Source organism: Girardinichthys multiradiatus, chromosome X (genome assembly GCF_021462225.1).
Source record: "Girardinichthys multiradiatus isolate DD_20200921_A chromosome X, DD_fGirMul_XY1, whole genome shotgun sequence".
Taxonomy (NCBI): domain Eukaryota; kingdom Metazoa; phylum Chordata; class Actinopteri; order Cyprinodontiformes; family Goodeidae; genus Girardinichthys; species Girardinichthys multiradiatus.
Window position 1 is genome coordinate 9,746,150 of NC_061817.1, and position 23,587 is coordinate 9,769,736.

Below are 23,587 nucleotides of genomic sequence, written 5' to 3' on the forward strand. Positions count from 1 at the left end.
AAAAAACGTGGTTAATTTTTAACGTTTTTTTTCATAATACCTGTTCTGTCCACAAAAAAGGGGGCACAGCCAGTTAGGTGAAAGTTTTGGGGTGTTTTTAGATGAGGAATTAGATCTTAAAATGCCATATATGGAGTCTGTCCTTTAAAAAAGACCCTGCTTTTAAATTCACTGCGTTGGTTTTGGAAAAACAAAGGTCCGCATCCAATGCAGGCTTCAGCGGAACTTGCACTCTCATTTTACCGCTACTTGTTTGATGTTTATAGTTGGTATATGTTAGATATAAGTCATTGTGATTGATAATTACAGGTAGCTGAATATAAGGACTCCGTCTTCTGTGTTTATTGTTATGGACAGAGTTAGATATATTGTGTGATAATTAAAGTTTTTTTCCTACTCTGTTGAAGAAACTGTTAAATTTTCCCAATAACTTTTTATTCAACTGTTGTCGCTAAAATATAAATAATCAAACAAATAAATACATACATATATAAATTATTAAAAGGTTCATATTAAAATGTTTGCCTGGTGATTTATCATACCCCTTTCTAATTTATTGCAACAAGTTATATTGCAGCACGCATGTACTGACAGCAAGTTTTAAAGCAATTTGTAAGTCAAATTGTTATTTGTCATGTGTTCAATAAACATCCTTGATCAATACTGTAGTCAATTCTATATCACACATGAATATATAAGCAAAGTATTACAAAAACAAACACTTAGAAAAATAAGCTTTTTTTTTTTTAGAAAAAAAAGTCTCACTTGCCATTCAAGGTAAAACAAAAAACAATTAGAAATATTTTGATATAGACTATTTTTACTTGCAGCTAACTTCTAAAGTCATGAGAAAAAGATAATTTGGTCGGACTTAGTCTATAAATAATTTTTTTTTTTACTTGCCCAGGGCTTCTGTAGAAATGCCAAAGACAGGAAAATGTGAAACAAGTTGATGAGAAAATAGACAGTACTAAATATTGGGCATTCCTGTTAGAGTCTGCAAAATATTTAAGACTGAAATCCATTTGAGAATTTGTGGCAAAACTTGAAAATTACTGTTCAGACAAAATCCAAATGTGACTGAGGTTGAGCTATTTTGCAAAAACCCTAATAAAAGTTTGCACTTTTTCGGTGACAAAATGTAAAAAAGTTTAAAATGATTGCAAGGCACTTGGGCTGCTAAATGAGAGGATCTATCAGGCTTAGCAACACACAGTTTGACTCAGTTATTAACTGCGGAGTCTTTTAAGTGAAAAACAAGGTCCTTTGGCTTTATTATTAGCATCAAATCCTAGAGATCCACATATATTGGATCATATCCCCAACCCTCTCAAAAAAAATAACCACATGTAATATTGTTTTTTTTTGTTGTTTGTTTAGTATGGTTCTCCATTTGAGCAATATAAACTATTCATGTTCAATATATCCTTGCTCATAATTATATGTATTACAGAGAAGGCTTCACAACAATATAATGCTTTTATAATTATGTGGTACTGTCGAAAGGTCTAGAGCAGTGGTTCTCAATAGGGAACCCGCGGGCCAGAGGCATATTTATGTCCCCCAAGTAGTGATTCATTCACTGTATCCGCATATTCCATACCGTGGCGCTGCAGGATTGTATGCTTCACAATAACGAGAAGACTGCCACATGCCCGTATGTCAGCTACAGTCTGTCACAGTGTCACTCAGACATTACTGCGGCAGCGCCAGCAGCACCTTTTTACTTTCACTCTAATTAATTGATACTTCTTCAGAAGTAGGGGCCTAGATTGGAAGAAAATAACGTGTTTCAAATATACTGCACAACGAAAAGTGGACAGTGAAAATCGGCAGTAGAAAAACAAATGGATAGAGCAATTGCATTCATTCTTCCTAGTACCAGCACAAGACCATTGTGCTTTGCCAGGAGACCATAGCTATGATAAAGGTTTCCAATTTGAAACGGCATTATGAGACCAAGCAAAGGCATTTTGAAAAAACATTTCCTCAAAAGTCCACATTAAGAACTAAGATCGTCTTATCAAGCTGCAAGCAGGAGTCTTGTTACATCTATGACACATCAACAAATAGCAACAGAGTGCTCACTCTGAGTGGCATGGGATATAAATAGTTTTTCATTTCAGCATTTTTATTCCTGAGATCTTGATATTTTTGTTCACCAAAGAATTCTGTGGAGGAGTCAATTATTTTTGTTAAACTGAAAAGGATTCAAAAAGTTCTCTGTAGCCCTTTATAATTAGTATTTGAGTACCCTTGGTGTAGAGTGTGGGTTGAGGGTGATACAGCTATAACATTGACCAGGGGTTAGGGTGGCACAATGTATCACAAATTTATTATTGCAGAATCACTGTATGCTATAGGCATATTGCAAACTGCAATAACTGTTAGCTAATAATTTAGGTACCATGCATTCAGACTCTCTATATCTTAGGTGTATTTGGTAGCACTTGTTTGATGCATTATAAAAATGTTCTGAAAGGTAAAGAGGTTGTAAGCCTTTAGGTAGGGACCTAAAACTAACATGTTTCATTACCAAAACAGCAGCTGTCGCAACCTTTTCTCTAAAACCATGTTGTTAAGATGGAAATTTTGAATTGGACTTTTGCCAGTGGCTGGATAAGATACTCAATATCTGTGGTCTATGTTTGCTATGAACCTGAAACAGAAAAAACATTAACAGTGTTCAAATATTTCTTTTACATTTAATGCAAATCATATCATTATTGGTATTTACCAACATTATTGCATATCTCATGTTTTCCTTATATCAAGCGTCTTAGTATGGGCCTTACGGTTCAGCACACATGCATACTGATAAAGCACAGTTTTAAACCTGCAGTCATGCAGAACTAAAGTATGGAGCTCTATATTTGGCCACGCAACTTTTAAAAGACAGCACATAAGTAACAGATCCCTAAAAAAGCATGGAGGAAAAACCAGAGTTCCCTACTATTCTTAAACTGTGCTCTTCAGAAACAATATGGTGCACACCATGGAAAAATGAGCAAAGGCTGAACTGACTGCTCTTCCTAAAAAGGACCTAAAAAGGAGACTATGTGCACATCAAGCAAACTTTTAGATGGATTTACAACAGGAAGATTTTTGGCCTGATGGATTCCCTTTCTCAGAAATGAGAAACATACTGGTTACTGTATTTATACCAAAAACATAAACAATACAAAATAAGTTGATTCCTTAATGCTATAGTTACGTCAACATTAGCATCTGTAGCATTGTTTTATAAGGTAGCATCAATAAGAAATAATTATCTGTGGCAACTTTAATATTAAAGTTTTATATTTTTACAGCCTTTAGAATGATGCACCAAAAAACATTTTAAGGAAGACCCAACGTTAAGATCAAATAAAACACATCTGAGACAACAAATCTCCCAACTGCATTTATTTAAAGAATGTAAAACATACTAAAACAATTTTGTACTGGAAATTTCCATTAAACCTACCATTATTTGTAATTTAATTGAAAGTAACTCTTAAAATTGTGTTGTGCTAAATTGTTGAATAAACAAATAAAAGAAGGCCAGAGCTAATGAATTAACTGCTGACATACAGTGTAAAAGAGTCAAATGGGTTTAAAATACCAAGTATTTGGAATACTTTTCAGCATAGATCGAAGTATTTTGATGTTATTGTATTGCCTTTATAAGCTCAGTTACTGTCCTAAAAATACAAAGAATCCCTACCATTGTTGGAGCGCATTGCTCTGGCGGTGATGCCGTTTGTTCCTATAGGATGATGAATTCCAGCTCCATCCACCACTCCTGCCTCCCCTGGTTGCTTCAGAAGCTCCGTCAGGGTCCTGAAAGATGGGACACATATAGGGCAAATTATCTTGGAAACCTTATTTCCCATTTGAGTAAATTCTCACCAAAAAGCACCAGAGAAAAAGGAAAGAAAGTGATGAAATGGACCTGGACTGCTTCAACAACAGGGCGGATTGTGTTAGGTCATAGCAAGGTGATAAAACATAGAAAACATTTAAAATTTTGACACATTATGAAACTATAAAATTCAAACAGATTATTCACATTAATAAAAGAAAAAGAAAATGCACATCATGGAGCAAAAGAAAGAAGAACAGAGGATGAAAAAGACTAGCTTTTGGTTGCTTGCCAGCAGGGAGTGCCAATCATTTACAGAAAATAAATATATATGTGGGACAACGTCTCCTCTTATCATCTTTAATTTTTTTGAAGCCTTTGAAGAAGTTCTGATGCTTTCTCAAAACTGGAACACAGGCAGGAAAAGGCCTGCCGGTTTAACTCTTCAGGAGCACTCAGTGCCAGCTGCTGTAAACTAGTACTAGGACTGCAAATCGTATTAGACAGACAACCGTGGGTTGATTTCACTCTAACTGAACAGAATAATTATTATTTTATAATCCAATGAACTGGCTGATCTTGCTGCATGAGTGCTGATTCCTTTAATAGTAACTTCAGATCCTCAAAAATGTTGAACACCTCAACCAATATGACGTGTAGACCAGAAAATTATCTGTTTTCTGTTAAGATTACCTTCTTTAAGCATATATAAGTATTTAGTTTTATACTTAGTTTTGTGCTTGGGTGGTAAACTAAAGATAGAATAAAGTAATAAGTGTTATACAAGTGGCTGTTTCAAGCCTGCAGTATCATTGCTTATGAAATTAAAGTAAAATTTTCCCTAGCAGCTAAATGCTATCAATAAAGCAAGAACGAATAAACGCGGCTTTACTGAGTCATTTATATATAAAAAAAGAATACAACAAAAAACATATTAAACCCCCTTCAGTCTGTTGCTGTTGACAAGGAAATTATAGCAACATGCTCAGTAAAACAGCTGTGACCTGAGTGCTGCTATCAAGAGGCCCATGAATATTTCTTCGCTGTTAATCTCACAGTTGAAATCTTCAGCAGGCTTTCTAAAATGCATTAGAGCTATTCTCTTTTGATTAGCCTTCTGTGAAATAGTTGTGTGTGCTTATTAGAGCGGTAAGCATTAAGACATTAGCACAGCACAATGTTTAAACCCAACTCTGTGCATGGTAAAAGTGGCACCACAAGAAGGTGTGGCATATGTAATTGTTGTGCTTTATACAGTTAAAACCAGATATTTACATAAACTTTATAAAAAAGCAACCCACACGTTACAGGACAAACTCCTACCACCTGAGCCATAGTAGCCCCATATATTAAGATTATTATGTCTTTAAACAAGCATCTGATAGATTAATTCACAACATCTGAGTTTAATGGGGGCACACTTGTAGATGTATTTTAAAGCAACACCTGAAACACACTTAGTTCTTGTGTGACATCATGGAAAAATTAAAGAAAATTTGTCAAGAAATCCGGAAAATGATTGTGGACCTCTACAGGTTCATCCTGGAGTACAATTTCTGGATACTCAAATACTGGAGACTGTATAAATATTTGTAGATGTTTCCTCGGTCTGATGAAACTAAAAAGGGCAGAAATATGAAGGCCTTTGAACACCTTTCATACTATGAAGTACGGGGGTGGCAATGTCATGTTGTGTTGGTGTTTTGTTATGGGAGGGACTGGTGTACTTCCTAAAATAGATGACATCATTTTGAAAGAACGTTATGCAGAAACATTGAAGCAACATCTCAACACATCAGCCAGAAAGTTTAAGCTCAGGTGCAAATGGGTCTTTTTTCTTTTTTTTTTCTTTTTTTTTAATTGTGTCCTGTCCGGCAGAGTATCGCTCAGAATTGTTGTCTGAGTGCCAAGAACTTGCCCAACAGATTTACTTTCACAAGCTGAGCATCACAGCTAATGCTTTAAAGCTCTGCTTGATATTTATAGAAGAAACTTTATTATAAACTTCTTTGGGAATATTTCAATTGTTACGGACACGGAGACTGAAATGAAAAGGAAAAATGAAGCTCAAAAAAGAGAGAGATGGGGAAAAAGGGGAGAAAAGGAGGAAAGAGTGGAGGAGAGAAAGAAGGATAAAGAGAATACAAGATTACACCCTGCTTGCTTATACACCTACAGCTGTTTTTTTTTTTTTTTTTTTTAACAAAATAGTACACGGTAATTCTGAATGTAAAATGTACTTAGTGAGAGGTGCAGCCCAAAATAGAACATCTGTGTATCTGTCAACACCTGAAGCTTAACACCTGTGAGTATGAGTGTGGATGCGCTTTGTATACAAGGTTTCTCCACAAAAATATGCAATAGCAAGTGTGAGGACCCACAGGCCTGCCCCATGGTTCCTGGACGGACACTGAGGACATCTGAGTCACAGACATCTAAAGGCCCCCCAAAGCACAAGAACCCCAGGAGAACCACTGCCGGGACTACCGCAACCCCCCCTGAGAAGAGCAGTGGAGAGTCCCAGGGGAACCACCCAGCAGCAACAGTGCAGAAGCCCCAGGGAGCCGCAGCGACGAGTCCACAGGCCCCGCCGGCAGCCGTCCACGCCCGAGCAGATCCAGCCATGGACCCAAAGGCCCAAGACCCCGGCCCAAGACCCGGCCGCGGACACCAACAACCACAAGTACACCAGTGGGCAGAGACTCCAACCACCAGCAGGCGGTGTGGCGGGGAGGAACCACCCAGCCCCTCAGACCCCGAACCCCTGCCCCGTTACCCAGTCCGCCGCCCGAAGTAGCCACCAAGCCCAAGCGCTTGTGGCTGGGTGGAGTTTGGAGTGGGGCCGCAAGAATGCGGCCCCACTCCAAACAAAGGAGCAGACCAGCCAGCCCAGCGCAACCAAAATACGCCACACAAAGGAGGGCACATGACCAGCACGTCCAGCCACCCCCGAACCCATGGGGCAGAGCCAACAGAGCGCCCAGCCCCCGAAGCCCGGCACCAGACAGCAGCCACAACTAGGCAAGCAGGGCAACAACACACATCCCACTCCAACACCGAGGCCGCCACCAAACCGCACCCGACCCAAAACGGCAGGCCCACCCAAATGCAAGCTCCAGGCCCTTAGACAGGCAAACCGAGACCACCGGGCCAGCTGGGCAGTCAAGCAGACCCCACGATGCACCACACCAATGGGTCTTTTAAATGGACACCGACCTAAGCAAACCACCAAATTAGTTGTGAAATGATTTAAGAAAAGCCATTACAAAGTCAAGATATACAGGTCCTTCTCAAAAAATTAGCATATTGTGATAAAGTTCATTATTTTCCATAATGTCATGATGAAAATTTAACATTCATATATTTTAGATTCATTGCACACTAACTGAAATATTTCAGGTCTTTTATTGTCTTAATACGGATGATTTTGGCATACAGCTCATGAAAACCCAAAATTCCTATCTCACAAAATTAGCATATTTCATCCGACCAATAAAAGAAAAGTGTTTTTAATACAAAAAACGTCAACCTTCAAATAATCATCTACAGTTATGCACTCAATACTTGGTCGGGAATCCTTTGGCAGAAATGACTGCTTCAATGCGGCGTGGCATGGAGGCAATCAGCCTGTGGCACTGCTGAGGTCTTATGGAGGCCCAGGATGCTTCGAAAGCGGCCTTTAGCTCATCCAGAGTGTTGGGTCTTGAGTCTCTCAACGTTCTCCCCCATAGAGAATCCCACAGATTCTCTATGGGGTTCAGGTCAGGAGAGTTGGCAGGCCAATTGAGCACAGTGATACCATGGTCAGTAAACCATTTACCAGTGGTTTTGGCACTGTGAGCAGGTGCCAGGTCGTGCTGAAAAATGAAATCTTCATCTCCATAAAGCTTTTCAGCACATGGAAGCATGAAGTGCTCCAAAATCTCCTGATAGCTAGCTGCATTGACCCTGCCCTTGATAAAACACAGTGGACCAACACCAGCAGCTGACACGGCACCCCAGACCATCACTGACTGTGGGTACTTGACACTGGACTTCTGGCATTTTGGCATTTCCTTCTCCCCAGTCTTCCTCCAGACTCTGGCACCTTGATTTCCGAATGACATGCAGAATTTGCTTTCATCCGAAAAAAGTACTTTGGACCACTGAGCAACAGTCCAGTGCTGCTTCTCTGTAGCCCAGGTCTGGGGAATGCGGCACCTGTAGCCCATTTCCTGCACATGCCTGTGCACGGTGGCTCTGGATGTTTCTACTCCAGACTCAGTCCACTGCTTCCGCAGGTCCCCCAAGGTCTGGAATCGGCCCTTCTCCACAATCCTCCTCAGGGTCCGGTCACCTCTTCTCGTTTTGCAGCGTTTTCTGCCACACTTTTTCCTTCCCACAGACTTCCCACTGAGGTGCCTTGATACAGCACTCTGGGAACAGCCTATTCGTTCAGAAATTTCTTTCTGTGTCTTACCCTCTTGCTTGAGGGTGTCAATAGTGGCCTTCTGGACAGCAGTCAGGTCGGCAGTCTTACCCATGATTGGGGTTTTGAGTGATGAACCAGGCTGGGAGTTTTAGAGGCCTCAGGAATCTTTTGCAGGTGTTTAGAGTTAACTCGTTGATTCAGATTATTAGGTTCATAGCTCGTTTAGAGACCCTTTTAATGATATGCTAATTTTGTGAGATAGGAATTTTGGGTTTTCATGAGCTGTATGCCACAATCATCCGTATTAAGACAATAAAAGACCTGAAATATTTCAGTTAGTGTGCAATGAATCTAAAATATATGAATATTAAATTTTCATCATTACATTATGGAAAATAATGAACTTTATCACAATATGCTAATATTTTGAGAAGGACCTGTAGATCCCAAAAATATTTAGTAGGAAGAGCAGAATGGTTTTAATGTAAATTAAATGAAAATCATGGGCTTACAATTCAAATGTTTTTATTGGTTTTTTATTGTATTGACACATTGGTGATTTCAATACTTTCCAGTATTTGCGAGAAACAAACAAGTTTCAAACCTATTATAAAAAGAATAAAGTCTAGATTGATTCCTTTATCTGCCTACTCAGCTTTTTCCAATTTTCCTCACTCTTCAACAGTATCATTCTTGTGTTTCTCTACCTCTCTGCAGGCATTTTTCATTCCGACAACCACTGCAATCTCCTGCTGTCAGTCAAAGCGATTTCTGAGCAGGGTTATAAAGTCTGGAATAGATGTGCTCATATAGTCATCATTATAGTAATGCAAGAAAACATAAGAAGATCAAAATAATACTGCAAACTGGTTTGGATTTTAGTTCATTTGGGTCTTACTGTATGTTTGGGAGAGAAATAAAAAAAGATGTTTGCAAGGTGCAGGAATATGGGATCATAATGAAGATTATGCAAACAATTAATAAAACTCACAAGGTAAAAATGGAAATTAAAAAAAACTCCTGACGGTACGCACAAACAAATAAAAACATTTTGCATATACAAATTAATGCTGAAAACAAAGAAGTAAACAAAGTAGGAATCAACTCATGGATCCAATTGGAGCTTCAGTAATGTAAAAGACTGGACAATTAGGGAACTGATCCTGAACCATGCCTCATGTGGATGTTTTTTTGTGCTTGATATTAAATATCCTGTCGCCTCTGATGTGTTTGTTACTGTTTAACTTAACTGTGAGTAACTTTAGGTAAAATGTCTGTTTAAAGACAAAAGATTTAAAGACACATGTGCAGCACCAATTTTACATTTTGGCTCAGCTACAGTTTTGTCTCTGTGCGTCCAGTATGTTTGCAGAGATACTGCGAACATGAGTTAGCATATGGGAGAAAGTCAGACTGACTGACATTGTTAAAGTGCTATTTTGAATCTGCTACCATTCCCTGTGGTATTGTTTGCCCAAGTATCCCCACTAGAGTACTGCCAGCAATAACTCAAATCTATATTTTTATAGCCGAAAAACAAACATAACAGGTTTGTAAAATCTAATTTAAAACGTATTTCTTTTCTCTCCCTTGACATTCTGCTGAGAGTTAAACAGCAAATTAAGCAGCCATCAGCAGCTCCAGTTGACCTGCACAAGGACCAGAAGGACTCGGTATTTCAGTGGGAATAAAATGGTAGCATTGCTGGAAAACACGGAGCTGAACAAAATTGGTCTCGGATGAATTCACATCAGGGAGAACATTTATTGGAAATCAAAGCTCCACTGGGAAGGAAAGTTGAATTACAAACCTTTCAAAGAAGAGATCAGATGACTCAAATAAAAAATGATTGTCCAATTGTTGGATTACTAGGATAGTGGCTTCTAGGGTACTCGCACACTGTGCAGTCCAAATACCCCCTAAATATGTCCATTACCTGAATAAAGTATCCCAAAAGACTGCCACACATACCATACATACAACCTGATTTGCTTTGTCAGAAACTCCAGAAGACTCAGGTGGAGGCCTCAACAATCTACTGGATCAAAGACTACCAGACAAACAGACCACAGTTTGTGAGACTGAAGGGTTATGAGTCTAACCAGGTAGTCAGCAGCACAAGAGCACCACAGGGGACTGTACTCTCACCATTCCTTTTCACTCTGTACACCTCAGACTTCCAGTACAAGACAGACGCGTCATCTGCAGAAATACTCGGATGATTCTGCAGTTGTGGGGTGGATCAGAGATGGACAAGAAGCTGAGTACAGGAAGGTGGTGGATCGCTTTGTGGCATGGTGTGGAAACAATCATCTCATGTTGAACGTTACTAAAACAAAGGAGATGATTGTAGATTTTTAGAGAAACAGGAAAAAAACAATTTCTATCATGGGACAAGAAGTGGAGGTGGTGGAGGAGTATAAATACCTCAGTGTTCACCTGGACAACAGACTAGAGTGGAGATGCAACTGTGAAGCCATCTACAAGAAGGGACAGAGCAGACTGTACTTCTTGAGGAAGCTTAGGACCTTCGGTGTTTGCAGCAAGATGCTGCATATCTTCTATAATCTGTTGTGGAGAGTGTGATCTCTTCTGCCATCATCTGCTGGGGAAGCAGCATCAGAGCCAGGGACTTAAAAAAGGTCAGCAAGCTGATAAAGAAGGCTGGCTCTGTTCTGGGGACTCCTCTGGAAGCTCTGGAGATCATTGTGGAAAGACGGATTCTTCATAAAATGAAGAACATTATGGAGAACCCTGAGCATCCTCTTCATGAGACTGTCCTACAACAACAGAGTGTCTTCAGTCAGAGGCTTCTTCAGATCTGCTGTAAGACGGAGCGCTACAGGAGATCCTTCCTGCCCACAGCCATCAACGGCTCTTTGAGGAAACCCTCATAATGAGCTACAACATTTAATTTCCCTTTGGGATTAATATTTTTGAATTGAATTGAATTGAATACATGTGTTTCCTTTTGCTGACCAATGCATTTTCTCCTTCTCAGTTAGCATACACTTATATGCTAATGCTCAATAGAAATATTAATTCTTAAGGTTTTGAATTATGCTTTAACTTTAAAAGCAGTTAAAAGAAGCAAAAAAAAAAAAAAAAATGCTACAACCTCGATTATGCAAAAACTGGTTAAACTATAAACTGTTTGGTACAACAAATGCCCATAAAATATGTCCCCAACCTGGATTCTGTATGCCACACCAACACATCAGATTAACTGTAGATGCATTTTCATTCGCTCCTTTATCCAGTTTCTCCTTTCATTTGTGTTCCAATACTGTTTATTCATAAAGGAAATACAACATCTAAGGCCTATTTCTCTCTCATGTTCTTACTCCACCTCACATAGGTTACTTCAACTCTAACATTCTAGTCTTTGTCCTCCATGATTAAAAGTGCTGTATTATTCGACACATGTTGTTCTCTACATTTTATATCTCCTTTAAATCATCTTCTTCTATGCTTCTCCTCTTATCTGTTTCATCTTTGCAACTGTGCGAGTCTGACTCATCGGCATGCTCTGGTTGTCTGCTCCATTTTTGATTTTATCGTTATGAAGCCTTTATCTCTTGCTTTGTTTTGTTACCTGATTCTTTGTTTTACGCAAATTTTTTCTTGTGACTTTGGGTGAAGGCGTAGGTTTTATAATCAAAGGTAAATCTATGTAGATGTTTTTTTTCCCTCTCAACCACCATCTCTGAGGACCTCATCATTCTCTCTGGTCTATCAGTTGAATTCAACTCCTTTGGCCTACTTTCTACTTCTTCCCAGTCTTTCTGCATTTTTCTCCCTCACTGAGAACAATAATAGCAGTTTTGATGTGATGAGGTAGAATATAGGGAGATCAAAACCCTATAAACTTGCGGGCTCAGACAATACAGTGCTATTTGAATTATTGGCAGATGCTACTTCAGTTATTGTTTCCTTCACAAAGTTTTTACCTTTTTGTTCCCTGAGGCAAATTCCCTTTTTATACCTTTACACCATTTTTGCATCAACTTGCGTGAAAGAATACAAGCTGACTAACCAAAATGCAGAAGTATGATGCAAAGCAAAGGAGAAAAAATTGAAGTGCATGGTAAACCCTAGATAAGAAAGGCACTCGTCCAGTCTATATGGTGAGAAAAATGTCTTTTAAGTTTCTTTTATGACAAGAGGGGTAACTGTAAATGCCAACATGCAGTACAAACATAGCACAGGTATATACTTGACAAATTATGCAGGTACATATGACAGACATTTCTTCTGAATTGAGATTTTTCCAAATTTTACCCAAAAAGTGTTGGACCAGCCTTTTACCTTGTGACACGGTTATGAATAAACAGGATTTGGACAAATTCTGCTTAAAATACAGTAATGATTCATAATTTTAATATATAAAGAACAAGTTTGTGCTCATCAGTTGCAATTTATAGAAGCAATGATGGGAAATGTAATCCTTGATTTCCAAATGTATGATATGTTCCAGGCAGTTTGGGCTACTAAATGCAGGGAGAAAGTTAACAGTACCAGAAAAAGGTGAGTTTTTTTTTTTTGCATTCCCAACCAAGTCAAAACAAGTTCCCGGGACAATTCTGGTGTTGCTGCAGCAACTCATAATGTAAAAATGGTAAATGATGTAATATGATATGGTAATCCTTTATGTACCTTTCAATGGTGTCATAATTTTGGCCATTTCAGAATTAGTACAGCCATTTACTTGATGACACTTCAATAATAAAAATGGTTTTAGCCAATAACGGATACGATTTTGCCAATAATTTAATAAGTTATTAACTTATTCCCTAATCTTTTAAAGAAAAAATTGAGGAATATTTTTTTTTTCCAGTTTGTAAGCAGCGTGCTCATCAAAAGCAGGTGTAATGAATGGCATAGTCAGCATATTCATTCATTCATTTATTCATTCATTCGAACTAAGTTTATAATTGATTGTTGTGAACAAATGTATTTTGATTTTTTGGATTGGCGATGATATCTAAATTCATAGTATAATTTTTGGATAAACATTTATTGACTTTGAAGTGCATTTAGTAGTTAGATCACTTAGTGAAATGTATGAGAGGTAAGGAAGAAAACAATGGAGATGTGACCTACATGTGTTAACAAATGTATTATATTGTCATAAGATATGTAATAACCAGCTAATAAAGCAATACAACACTACATCATTGGCATAATTGTATGTTATTTGTCGAAAAACTGGGCTGCACAGTGGCACACTTGGTAGCACTGTTGCATTGCAGCAAGAATGTCCTGGGTTCGATTCCCGGCCGAGGGTCTTTCTGCATGGAGTTTGCATGTTCTCCCCGTGCATGCGTGGGTTCTCACCGGGTACTCCGGCTTTCTCCCACAGTCCAAAGACATGCCTGTTAGGTAAATTGGTCACTCTAAATTGCCCTTAGATGTATGAATGAGTGTGTGCATGGTTGTTTGTGTGTTGCCCTGCGACGGACTGGCGATCTGTCCAGGGTGTACCCTGCCTCTCGCCCATAGACTGCTGGAGATAGGCACCAGCTTCCCCGCGACCCACTATGGAATAAGCGGTAGAAAATGACTGACTGACTGACTGACTGACTGACTTTGTTGAAAAACCTCATTTCATTATTTGCAAGTGATCATTCAATCGTGTACAGTAAAAAGATTAGCTTCTGAAAACCGTGTTAATATTTAACGCAGCATGAAACTTCTCCATGGTGAAACACGTGACATGTTTGATTAAACAATGTTTATCTGGCGATTCTTCGTCTAGTTTTCACACAGACCGAAGAAGCAAAGAAAGATAATATTATGAATATTATTATTACTTCTGTTGTGTTTTATTGCTAATGATTCTCCATGTGACCTGGAAGACTAAGCTAATAAAATTTGAAAACCTGTAGCTGTGTGCATTAATTGCACTGGAAAAACAAAAAATACCTTTGTTTTATTCATTAAACAAACTGTGTTAAATGAAATGTGTGTTCTGTCTGATAAAAAGTTAGGACATGCTATACCCTAATATAGTTAGGACCAAAATTATTCATACACCTGGCAGATATAAATTTTAAATGACTTTCATTCAAAAAAGGAGGGCTACCAGGTTCAAATTGCAGATTCTTAGTCTTGGTTGCATAACTGATTTTTCACCATGGCTTTCCATTGTCAGAGACGTTTTGATGCTAAAAACAACGTGAAAACAAATTTTCGGGGTTGAAATGAAATGAAATAAAATGTTTGGGGTTGTTCTACAGAGACCCACAGAGACCCACTCATACACTCAAACAGATCCAGTTGCCTGGGTCTATAGCACTTTGAGGCTGAATCACTCTTCACTGTCACAGCAGGTTAGGTTACATTACAGGGGCCCACACGCCAAACATGAAGATGAAACCCTGCTGTCTGAATTACTGATACTGGATAATTGCATCGCAACACTGCTTTGCCACCTACAGCTGTTTTTACTAAATCAACGTCCACAAAACATTAAAGCATGTATAGACATGCATACAAACATATCCATTGCTGTAGTTGTGCCTAGAGGGAGTTGAAGCGATGCCACAAAGGAGTGACTCACCCGTTTATTCTCATGGGTGGGAATTACATAGTAGATGTTTGTGCGTGGGTCCCAGGGGTTTTACAAAGAAAGCCCCTGCGGTGCTCGGAAAGTGAAATCTGAACCGAGCAAAGCTGGAGGGTGGACGCAACTTTCTGACCATTTGGCAGCTCCTTTCTCTCTGTTTCTATTAATAAATTTTTAATTAGACTATGAATCCCCCAAAACAATAAGCATCATTATCATCAAAAAGTGTTCTCTTCTTTCTCTCGAATTTTGCATAATGTGTTTTTATATGGAAAACGCTTCATGTGAAATATGATTACAGTGCATAGGATTGCCGTTCCCCTTCATGTAGGCTGCTGTGAACTGCATTTTCTTTCTTCAAAAGCTGCTTGTTATGTAAATTAAGTTAAGGTTCATTGTTATTTCAAAGCTGCTGCCACTTAGACAGCAGTTTAAACTTTAATGCAAAATGAAAAGGCTTTGAAACTAAGAAGAGAAGGCAGAAAGCAATTTTGCATTGTCTGTGTGTGTGTGTGTGTGTGTGTGTGTGTGTGTGTGCTCCCTTGCATCTCGTAGTTTTTGACTTTTATGAAACGACAGAAGTCAACACTTGAAGTCTCTTTTCATTAGTAAACAGCTTTGCAAAAAATTAAAAAATGTGCACTTTGTTCAAACAATGAATTTTTGTTAAAATCATAACGCCTCAAAAAATTGTTGAAAAGTATCATTAAAGAATAATATAACCTTCATACCACTGAGGAGTGTATGTAAATTTATGTCTGGCACTCTCCACACACTGCAAACACACAGAGGATACATACACCGCTAAATGGGTTTTGTGATAACACATGTGACTTGGTAACACAGCCCCTCTGACTCAGAATGGTCCCCGGCATCTTGATCATCACGCCGTCACACCCACTGCTAGATAGTACGCCTATGCAGGCTTGCTGGAGGGCTTAAAACTGTCTCCCACCCTGCTATTCTCCTATTAGAGCTGACAGCTGCCAAATAATTTCCCTTGGCATCGCTGAGTGCCTGCGATGCCATGTCCTGTTTGTGGTCATGCAGTCTCTCATCAGCTCATACGAGTGTGTGTGTAGATTTGTACCACCTCACATTGAACGGAACTCATTTCTGAATGTATAACTATGTACATTGCAACAATGGATTGAAAATGCCCCTTTAGCCTAAATTGTTATCATTCAGGAGATAAATGACTGGGAAAGTTTTAGTTTTAAAATAATAATTTTAGTTAATAAAGAGGAATTCATTGTTAAAGTAGTATCAAATCTGAGTAGCACACGCTAAGACTAAGACTAAACTCAATTTATAGCCACCAATGCAAGGTGCATTGGTGGCTATAAATTGAGTTTAGTCTTAGTCAATAAGGGTCCAATGGTCTTGTGATATAACACAGTTTCAGGTAATTGTTCCTTAACATATAGATGTCAGCAGTGGTGATTCAAGATGGCAACAACCAAAGATGCTGATATTTCTGTAGTGTTTTTTAGGTTTTGAAATAAAATGTAACTGAATTAAGACTTTTTTTCCATTGTCAATACTTTGAGCAAAAAAAAAAAAAAAAGGTTTAATGGATTTGGGTCCTTTTGGAATTCAAAAATTCAATTAGCAAAAATGATCAGCTTGCAGACAGATGGACAATGTGCCCAGTGAACCTGCTAGCCGCAAAATGAATACACGTCTCATCCTTCTTTTGACTGATACCTTTGTACACAGAGATTCCAACCTCACAGCAATATATGCCTTTAGAAGACTGGATTTTGAAACTACATCAAAAGGTGCTTCATCAAAGTATTTCTTTAAGGGTAGTTATTCAAACCTTCCATCCATTCATTTTCTATACCCGCTTCTTCCATACTGGGTCGCTGGGGGGCTGGTGCCTATCTCCAGTGGTCTATGGGCGAGAGGAGGGGTACACCCTGCACAGATCATCAGCCCATCGCCGGACAACACAGAACAAAAAATCATGCACACACCTATTCACACATAAGGGCAATTTAGAGAGACCAATTAACCTAACACATGCACAGGGAGAACATGCCCACTTCATGCAGAAAGACCCCCGACTGGGAGTCAAACCCAAGACTTTCTTGCTGTAAGGCAACAGTGCTAACAACTGTGCCACTGTGCAGCCCTATTTAAGCCTTTTGTTTCCTACATTTTCTCCTCCAAGTTTGTTTTACACCTAAATTGAACAGGATAGACATCAAATGTATGTGGAAAAAGATGTGAAAATATTTGTTAAAGTCTCATATTTTAAATAAAAAAAGCTGGAATTTTAGCGGTAGCCTCTGTACATGGGTTGTCCCGCCAGCTTACATTTAAAGTAAAATATATACATCGAAAGGCAATGTTTTATGTCCCAGTCAGTTCCTATATTTTCTGTGTTTTTTTTAACAAAACATTTTATCACTACATATGTCTGTTTTAACCTAAACTCTTCATTTGACCCATTTCTAAAAATAATTCCTGTGCTTTAAAAGGGTTTCTATCAAAGAACAAATTACATGGAGAGCTATGAATGCTTACTGATTTGGACTCCCTCAAAGCATGAAAATGTATAAAATAATGACAAGCTAAAAAGATTTACAGTCAGCATCCTGGAAGCTGCATGAACCAGTTGCTGGCAGGATCTCAGTGTTCAGGCTGTAGTGTTGCAAAAGATGATGTCACAGAAAATACCATATGTCACAGTCTGAGTCACTGCTTGCTCTCATTATTTTGGGTTATCGTTTCCATTTTTTTGTCTTTCTTGTTTTTCCACACACACACACACACACTTGCAGATTCACACTCCTCAAGGGATTTGTTCTCAAACATTCACCGGCGTGACGCACAAATAACACACGCATGAATACACCCACGCGCGCATACGTGCATGCTTACACACGTTTGTCAGCAGGATATCTGTCATACTGCAAAGCAGTTGACATCACTGGGAATCTTTAGGTGCTTGGTATGCAAAGATCTCGGCATCATCCATCATGGCATTGATTTAGATGCAATGATATGGATCAACTGTCAAATATCTAATACTGCTGAAATGGTTTGGGCCACTCATGGGAGTTTGTGGCATACATTTAATGCAGCCTTCTGTCAAACCGAGCATTTATCATTGATATAGCTGCCTAAAATATTTTCTGTACTGCTCTTGGGGCAGCTGAAGTTATGACTTGTACTTGGGAAATTGCTATTTTGTACAGGACTACTGTTTCATTTTACCCAGATGGCTCAGCATCTCCACCATTCATCATTTCCATATAAAACAAAGACCCCCATGGTGCCTTTTGCGGATGCACCCCCTTGACACCACTGCAGCATCTCTACTTATTGAATATTGTAAATATGTCATGCAATGGGCAGCTCTGATGAATAGTCAGCACCACAGCTTTCCAAAGTGTGCATAGTGACAGGCTGGAACAGATGTTGCGTAGTGGGGTAAGCATTTGTGGAGTTGGTGACTTTGCATCTCCACCTCAGGCACTGACACATGGCAACAGCAATGCAAGTTTGCTCAGGGTGATAAGGCACACAGCCTAGTAAGTACAGTTTGGATATATAGGCAAATCTTAGCGTGGCTTATTATATATAAACAATGTGTGAGCACAGAGATGTAGCAGGTGATGCCTTCTTGATGGGTGCTCTTTGTGTTTCTAAGGGGATGCGTGTGGTGGTTTACAAACATGAAAGATCTGTTCACATGCAAATAGCTTCATTACAAAGCAGATTTAGGTGTTTGATACCTGAATACAGATATTCTGGTGCTTAGTTTCGCTTCATGACACGTCACGCATGGTTCAGTGATCTCTGAAGTTTATTATTTTCCTGGTGGTTTTAGGAATATACAAATCCTGCAGCCGCTGTTATAGTTGGAAATTGCAAAGCAGGGTTAACAACCAGGATTCTTTTAGATGTTAACCTTTAGTATGAGTACATCAACTTTAGGTTGAACCTTTCTGTTCCCAGTGGTTGGTTTTCAGTGGGCTACTGTAGAAACATCCTGATGGAAAATAGCAGGCTTAGTTCTAGATGACTTGTGCTGTCTGATAAAGTCTGAAACTCATATTTTATTTCAGTTCTTATTTTCACATGTGACTACAATAAAAAAAATAACAGTCATTGTAAAATTTTAGATGTATTTCTTTACATTTTGTCCTGTTAGAATTTAAAGCTTTAATGTATGTGATTTAGATTTTAAGTGATAGATCGTTGTGCAGCGGAAGAAAAATGATACATGTTTTTTTAAAGATTTTTACAATTAAAAATAGAAAAATGTGGTATGCGTTTGTGTTAATGCATGTTTACTTGTAGTTGTTTCCTGCAGGTTGGCTCTCAGGCGTGTTCACCTCCTAGTTCTGCTGCTCAGCCTCTGTCTTGGAGTACAGCAGTTGGCCATGCAGGTTCTTCACTGTAGCAAGCCTTTTCATTATCTTCTGTATCTCATTAAAGGTTATCCTTAAAAATATCTCCTCGAGCTAGAAAGGTCATCGCAGAGCATGTATAACATGTAGCAAGTATATATACATGTATATATATATATATATATATATATATACATGTATATATACTTGCTAACATCCGACCATGTGCTTTATTTCCGACTATGTGCTTTATTTCTTCTTCTATCTCCAAATACGAAATTAACCTTGTCTAACTATTTGAACTGTTTGGGTCACACACATAGACAAAACAACTCTGGGCTTTGTTTGACACAGCCTAATTAATTTGATGTAATGTAATACTACAGACAGCGCAACAAGAGTTAGTCAGTCAACCTGTGTTCACCACACCTTCACACGTACAGAGGTTTTCCCATCAGACTGCATTCAGTTCAAACCTTTACAGCCTACATAAACATCTGAGCTTTTCACAGTATGTCGTTTATCACAGGATTTACACACAAACCCAGGCACAGACACCTGCAATGCAGTCAGTGTAAGGACATTCTGACAGTGTGCTTTAATACAATAATGGATATTAAACTGACAATGCCAGTTCTTGTTTCTCATTTGTCATAAAGTTAGAAACACATTGACACATGCACAGGCATGTGAGTACTGTACATTAAAAGTGATCTTGGCTTTGCTTTATTTATAGGAACTGAGCGAGAAGCTGCTGGATGGGTCACATCTATCAGTCTGTTCAGACCCAATTTTATTTCCAAAGTCACATCTAAGTCTCGTTGCCTTTCCTTGGAATTCCTCCCACCTTTCTCACTCTACCATTACAGAACACATATTTTTTTGGGGGAAATGTTTTGTTCAAAAGTTTTTTGTTTTTTGAAGTCTTCTGTTCTTGCTCTTCTTGTTAATATGACCTCAGGAAGAACTTGAAGTGAGCTTTTTTTCAGTTTGTCCAAAAATTTTCTTAGGTTTAATAATGAATCACTTGTGGTACTTCAATCATCCAAGGCATAGTTTAACAGAATTAAACAAATGTTAAAGATAGTCTTATTGGACAATAATCCAATTGCATTGGTGTGCATACATTTAAACTAATACTTTGTCAAAGCACCTTGAATTTCAGCATTTGATCTTCTTTAACCTACCATATCTTAACTTTGTAATCTCTCCGATTGTGAAGATATGTCTTATCCCCAGCTCTCATGTGGTTCCAAAGTTTCAGGTCTGCTTTCTGGCTAGGTCATTCCCTTTCAGAAAATCTTTTTTTTTTGTTGATTTTAATATGCATAATAGATGTATTGATAATAGCTGAGGTCCGTTTCTGATCTTTAAAACTTCATTTCCATCAAAAGAAAGGTAACCCCAGAGACTGATGCTGCCACTGCCTTATTACACCATGGATGTGTTGTTCTTTAGGTGATGCACAGTGTTGTTTTTCTTCCAAATATACCTTATGTAACTATGGATTAAAAGTTAAGTTTCATGGGACCATAACAGAAACTCCCACAATATTTGGAAGATTTGAGTCATTCTGGGAAATTGTCTTTGAAAAAAAACGATCTTTGTTTCTTTTTCTACTCCTTAGACTAGACATAAGAATTACACCGGAGATGGTTGTCACACGTAGAACAAAACCAGTGCTTGTTGGCTATTCCTGCAGCTCTTTCAGTGTTCCTGTAAGGCTCTTGTCAGCCTACCAGACCAGTTTTAGTCTTTTCTTTTCATCAGTTTAGAGAAATGCCCAGTTTTTGTAATGTCCCTAACCCATATTTTCTCCAATTAATGGAAACCTCCTTCGCTATGCCACAGTGTTTTCATAATGCTGCTGATTTTTTTATGCTACTCCTGACTGATTTCTTTATACATTGAAATCATTCAGATTTTTAAACCTGTCTGCAAACCGTGGCTTTAGCTAAATTATGCAAATGAACAAATGTTAAGAAAATCCTTTGAGGATGGCTGACCTTTAAGGTTTTTTTTATTCAATATAGTTAATGACAGGTGTGAACTCAGGGAGACTGAATGCTGAAACTGAATCAAAAGGTGCTTTGACAAAATATTAGTTTAAGGGTGCTCACATATATGCAAACAGGTAATCCCAGCTTTTCCTCTAATACAATAGTTTTTTAATCACCTTGTACAGGGTGTATATCACATTATACATTACCCAATTAGTCTCTTCTTTTACATCACATAAACTTGTATTTTTAACACATAGGTCACTTTGTGTTAAGGTTAAATATTATTATGTGTGAAGCATTCATGTTTCGAGGGCATAGCTCTGGAGCAGATAAAGGTGGACTGTCTCTCTGGGTCAGGGGTTCAGTTAAAGTTTCCTTGTAGTATTATTCATGAGTGATGCCAGGATGGAGCACCAGATGAATAGAAGGATTGAGGTTTTGTCTCCAGCCTTCTGCTCTAGCCTTTTATTCTGAAGAAAGAGCTGAGCTGAAAGGTAAAGCTCTCAAGCCACCAGTCCATCCATGTTTCAACATGTAAAGTTATTAGGTATGGATCGTGAAAAGAAAATAAGACAAAATGCTTATGCAATAAATAAAAAAATCAATGATATGAGAAAGCCTTTTTCCCAAATTCATATTTTATAGAAACAAATTCTCACTTTGAAACATTTCTAAATCAGGTAGGAAATGATCTCATGTTAAAAATAATTTAAATCAAATCACAAGTGAGACAATTATTACCATCCACACTGTCAATGATACAGTCAGTCAGTCAGTAGTACACCCCATTCTGCCAAAAGGGTAGCACTCTTCCCCTATAAGACTTAACAAGGGTGGAGCATACGAAGAAGGAGATCTTTGACCATTCCTCCTTAAACAATTTCTAGATCATCCAGAATCCTAGATCTTCTCCTACACTTTTCACTTCTGCTCACTCAACAGGTCTTTAAGACTAAGGTCTAGTAACTGAGAACTGGTAACATAAGAACAGAAAACACATTGAAAATAAGTACAGCCCCATGGTATAGTAAAGGAAAGTAAAGAAAAGTTGGACTACAGACTAAAAATTAATGATGTTTCCGTTAACAGCTTTAACTCCTCTGGAACCTCTGGAGATCATTGTGGAAAGACGGATTCTTCATAAAATGAAGAACATTATGGAGAACCCTGAGCATCCTCTTCATCAGACTGTCCTACAACAACAGAGTGTCTTCAGTCAGAGGCTTCTTCAGATCTGCTGTATGACGGAGCGCTACAGGAGATCCTTCCTGCCCACAGTCATCAGCATCTACAACGGCTCTTTGAGGAAACCTTCATAATATGAGCTATAACAACATTTAATTTCCCTTTGGGATTAATAAAGTATTTTTGAATTGAATTGAATTGAATTAAATAGAACTGTCAAAGGTAACTCTAAACAAATAGGTTTTTAACCTTAATTAAAAAAATTAATGAATTCTGCATTTTTTGCAGTTTTCTGGAAGTTTGTTCAAGAGAGACATAGTCACTCCAGCGTGTCCTGGGTCGTCCCCTGGGCCTCCTCCCGGTGGGACGTGCCTGGAACACCTCCCGAGGAAGGCGTCCAGGAGGCATCCGGTATAGATGCCCGAGCCATCTCAACTGGCTCCTCTCGATGTGGAGGAGCAGCGGCTCTACTCCGAGCCCCTCCCGGATGGCCGAGCTCCTCACCCTATCTCTAAGGGAGTGCCCGGCCACCCTACGGAGGAAGCTCATTTCAGCCGCTTGTATCCGGGATCTCGTTCTTTCGGTCATGACCCAAAGTTCATGGCCATAGGTGAGGGTAGGAACGTAGACCGACCGGTAAATTGAGAGCTTTGCTTTTCAGCTCAGCTCTCTCAGTGAAGAGAGATATATATGCTTCCAATAGGTAAAATTATCAGGCAGCATAGAATAAATGTTCATTGTTACGCTGATGACACTCAGCTTTACTTATCCATGAATCCTGATGAGCCCAACCAGTTAGATAGACTACAAGCATGTCTTGAAGACATAAAAACTTGGATGACTTTAAATTTTCTGCTTCTAAATTCAGACATGATAGAAGTTGTCGTCTTTGGACTGGAGTCTTTAAAAAAGAAACCGCTTAGTCAATCACTTAACCTGGATGGCATTAAATTGACCTCCGATAATAAAGTCAAAAACCTTGGTGTTATTTTTGACCAGGACATGTCATTTAAATCCCATATTAAACAGGTTTCTATGGTTTCCTTCTTTCATCTCCAGAACATTGCCAAAATTAGAAATATCCTATCCAGGAGTGACGCTGAAAAACTAGTCCATGCATTTATTACTTCAAGGCTGGACTATTGTAATTCGTTACTATCAGGATGTCCACAAAATGCAATTAAAAGCCTTCAGCTGATTCAAAATGCTGCA

General features: G+C 38.7%; 1 protein-coding gene across 1 annotated transcript in view; it reads right to left on the reverse strand.

Annotated features, from left to right (window-relative positions):
- Positions 1 to 23,587, reverse strand: part of LOC124863292 (protein shisa-8-like) — a 162,805-nt gene that overhangs the window by 106,587 nt on the left and 32,631 nt on the right. Inside the window, exon 3 of the mRNA XM_047357619.1 lies at positions 3,707 to 3,822. Within this exon, the coding sequence (XP_047213575.1) occupies positions 3,707 to 3,822 (116 nt within the window). The remainder of the gene's footprint in view (positions 1 to 3,706; positions 3,823 to 23,587) is intronic.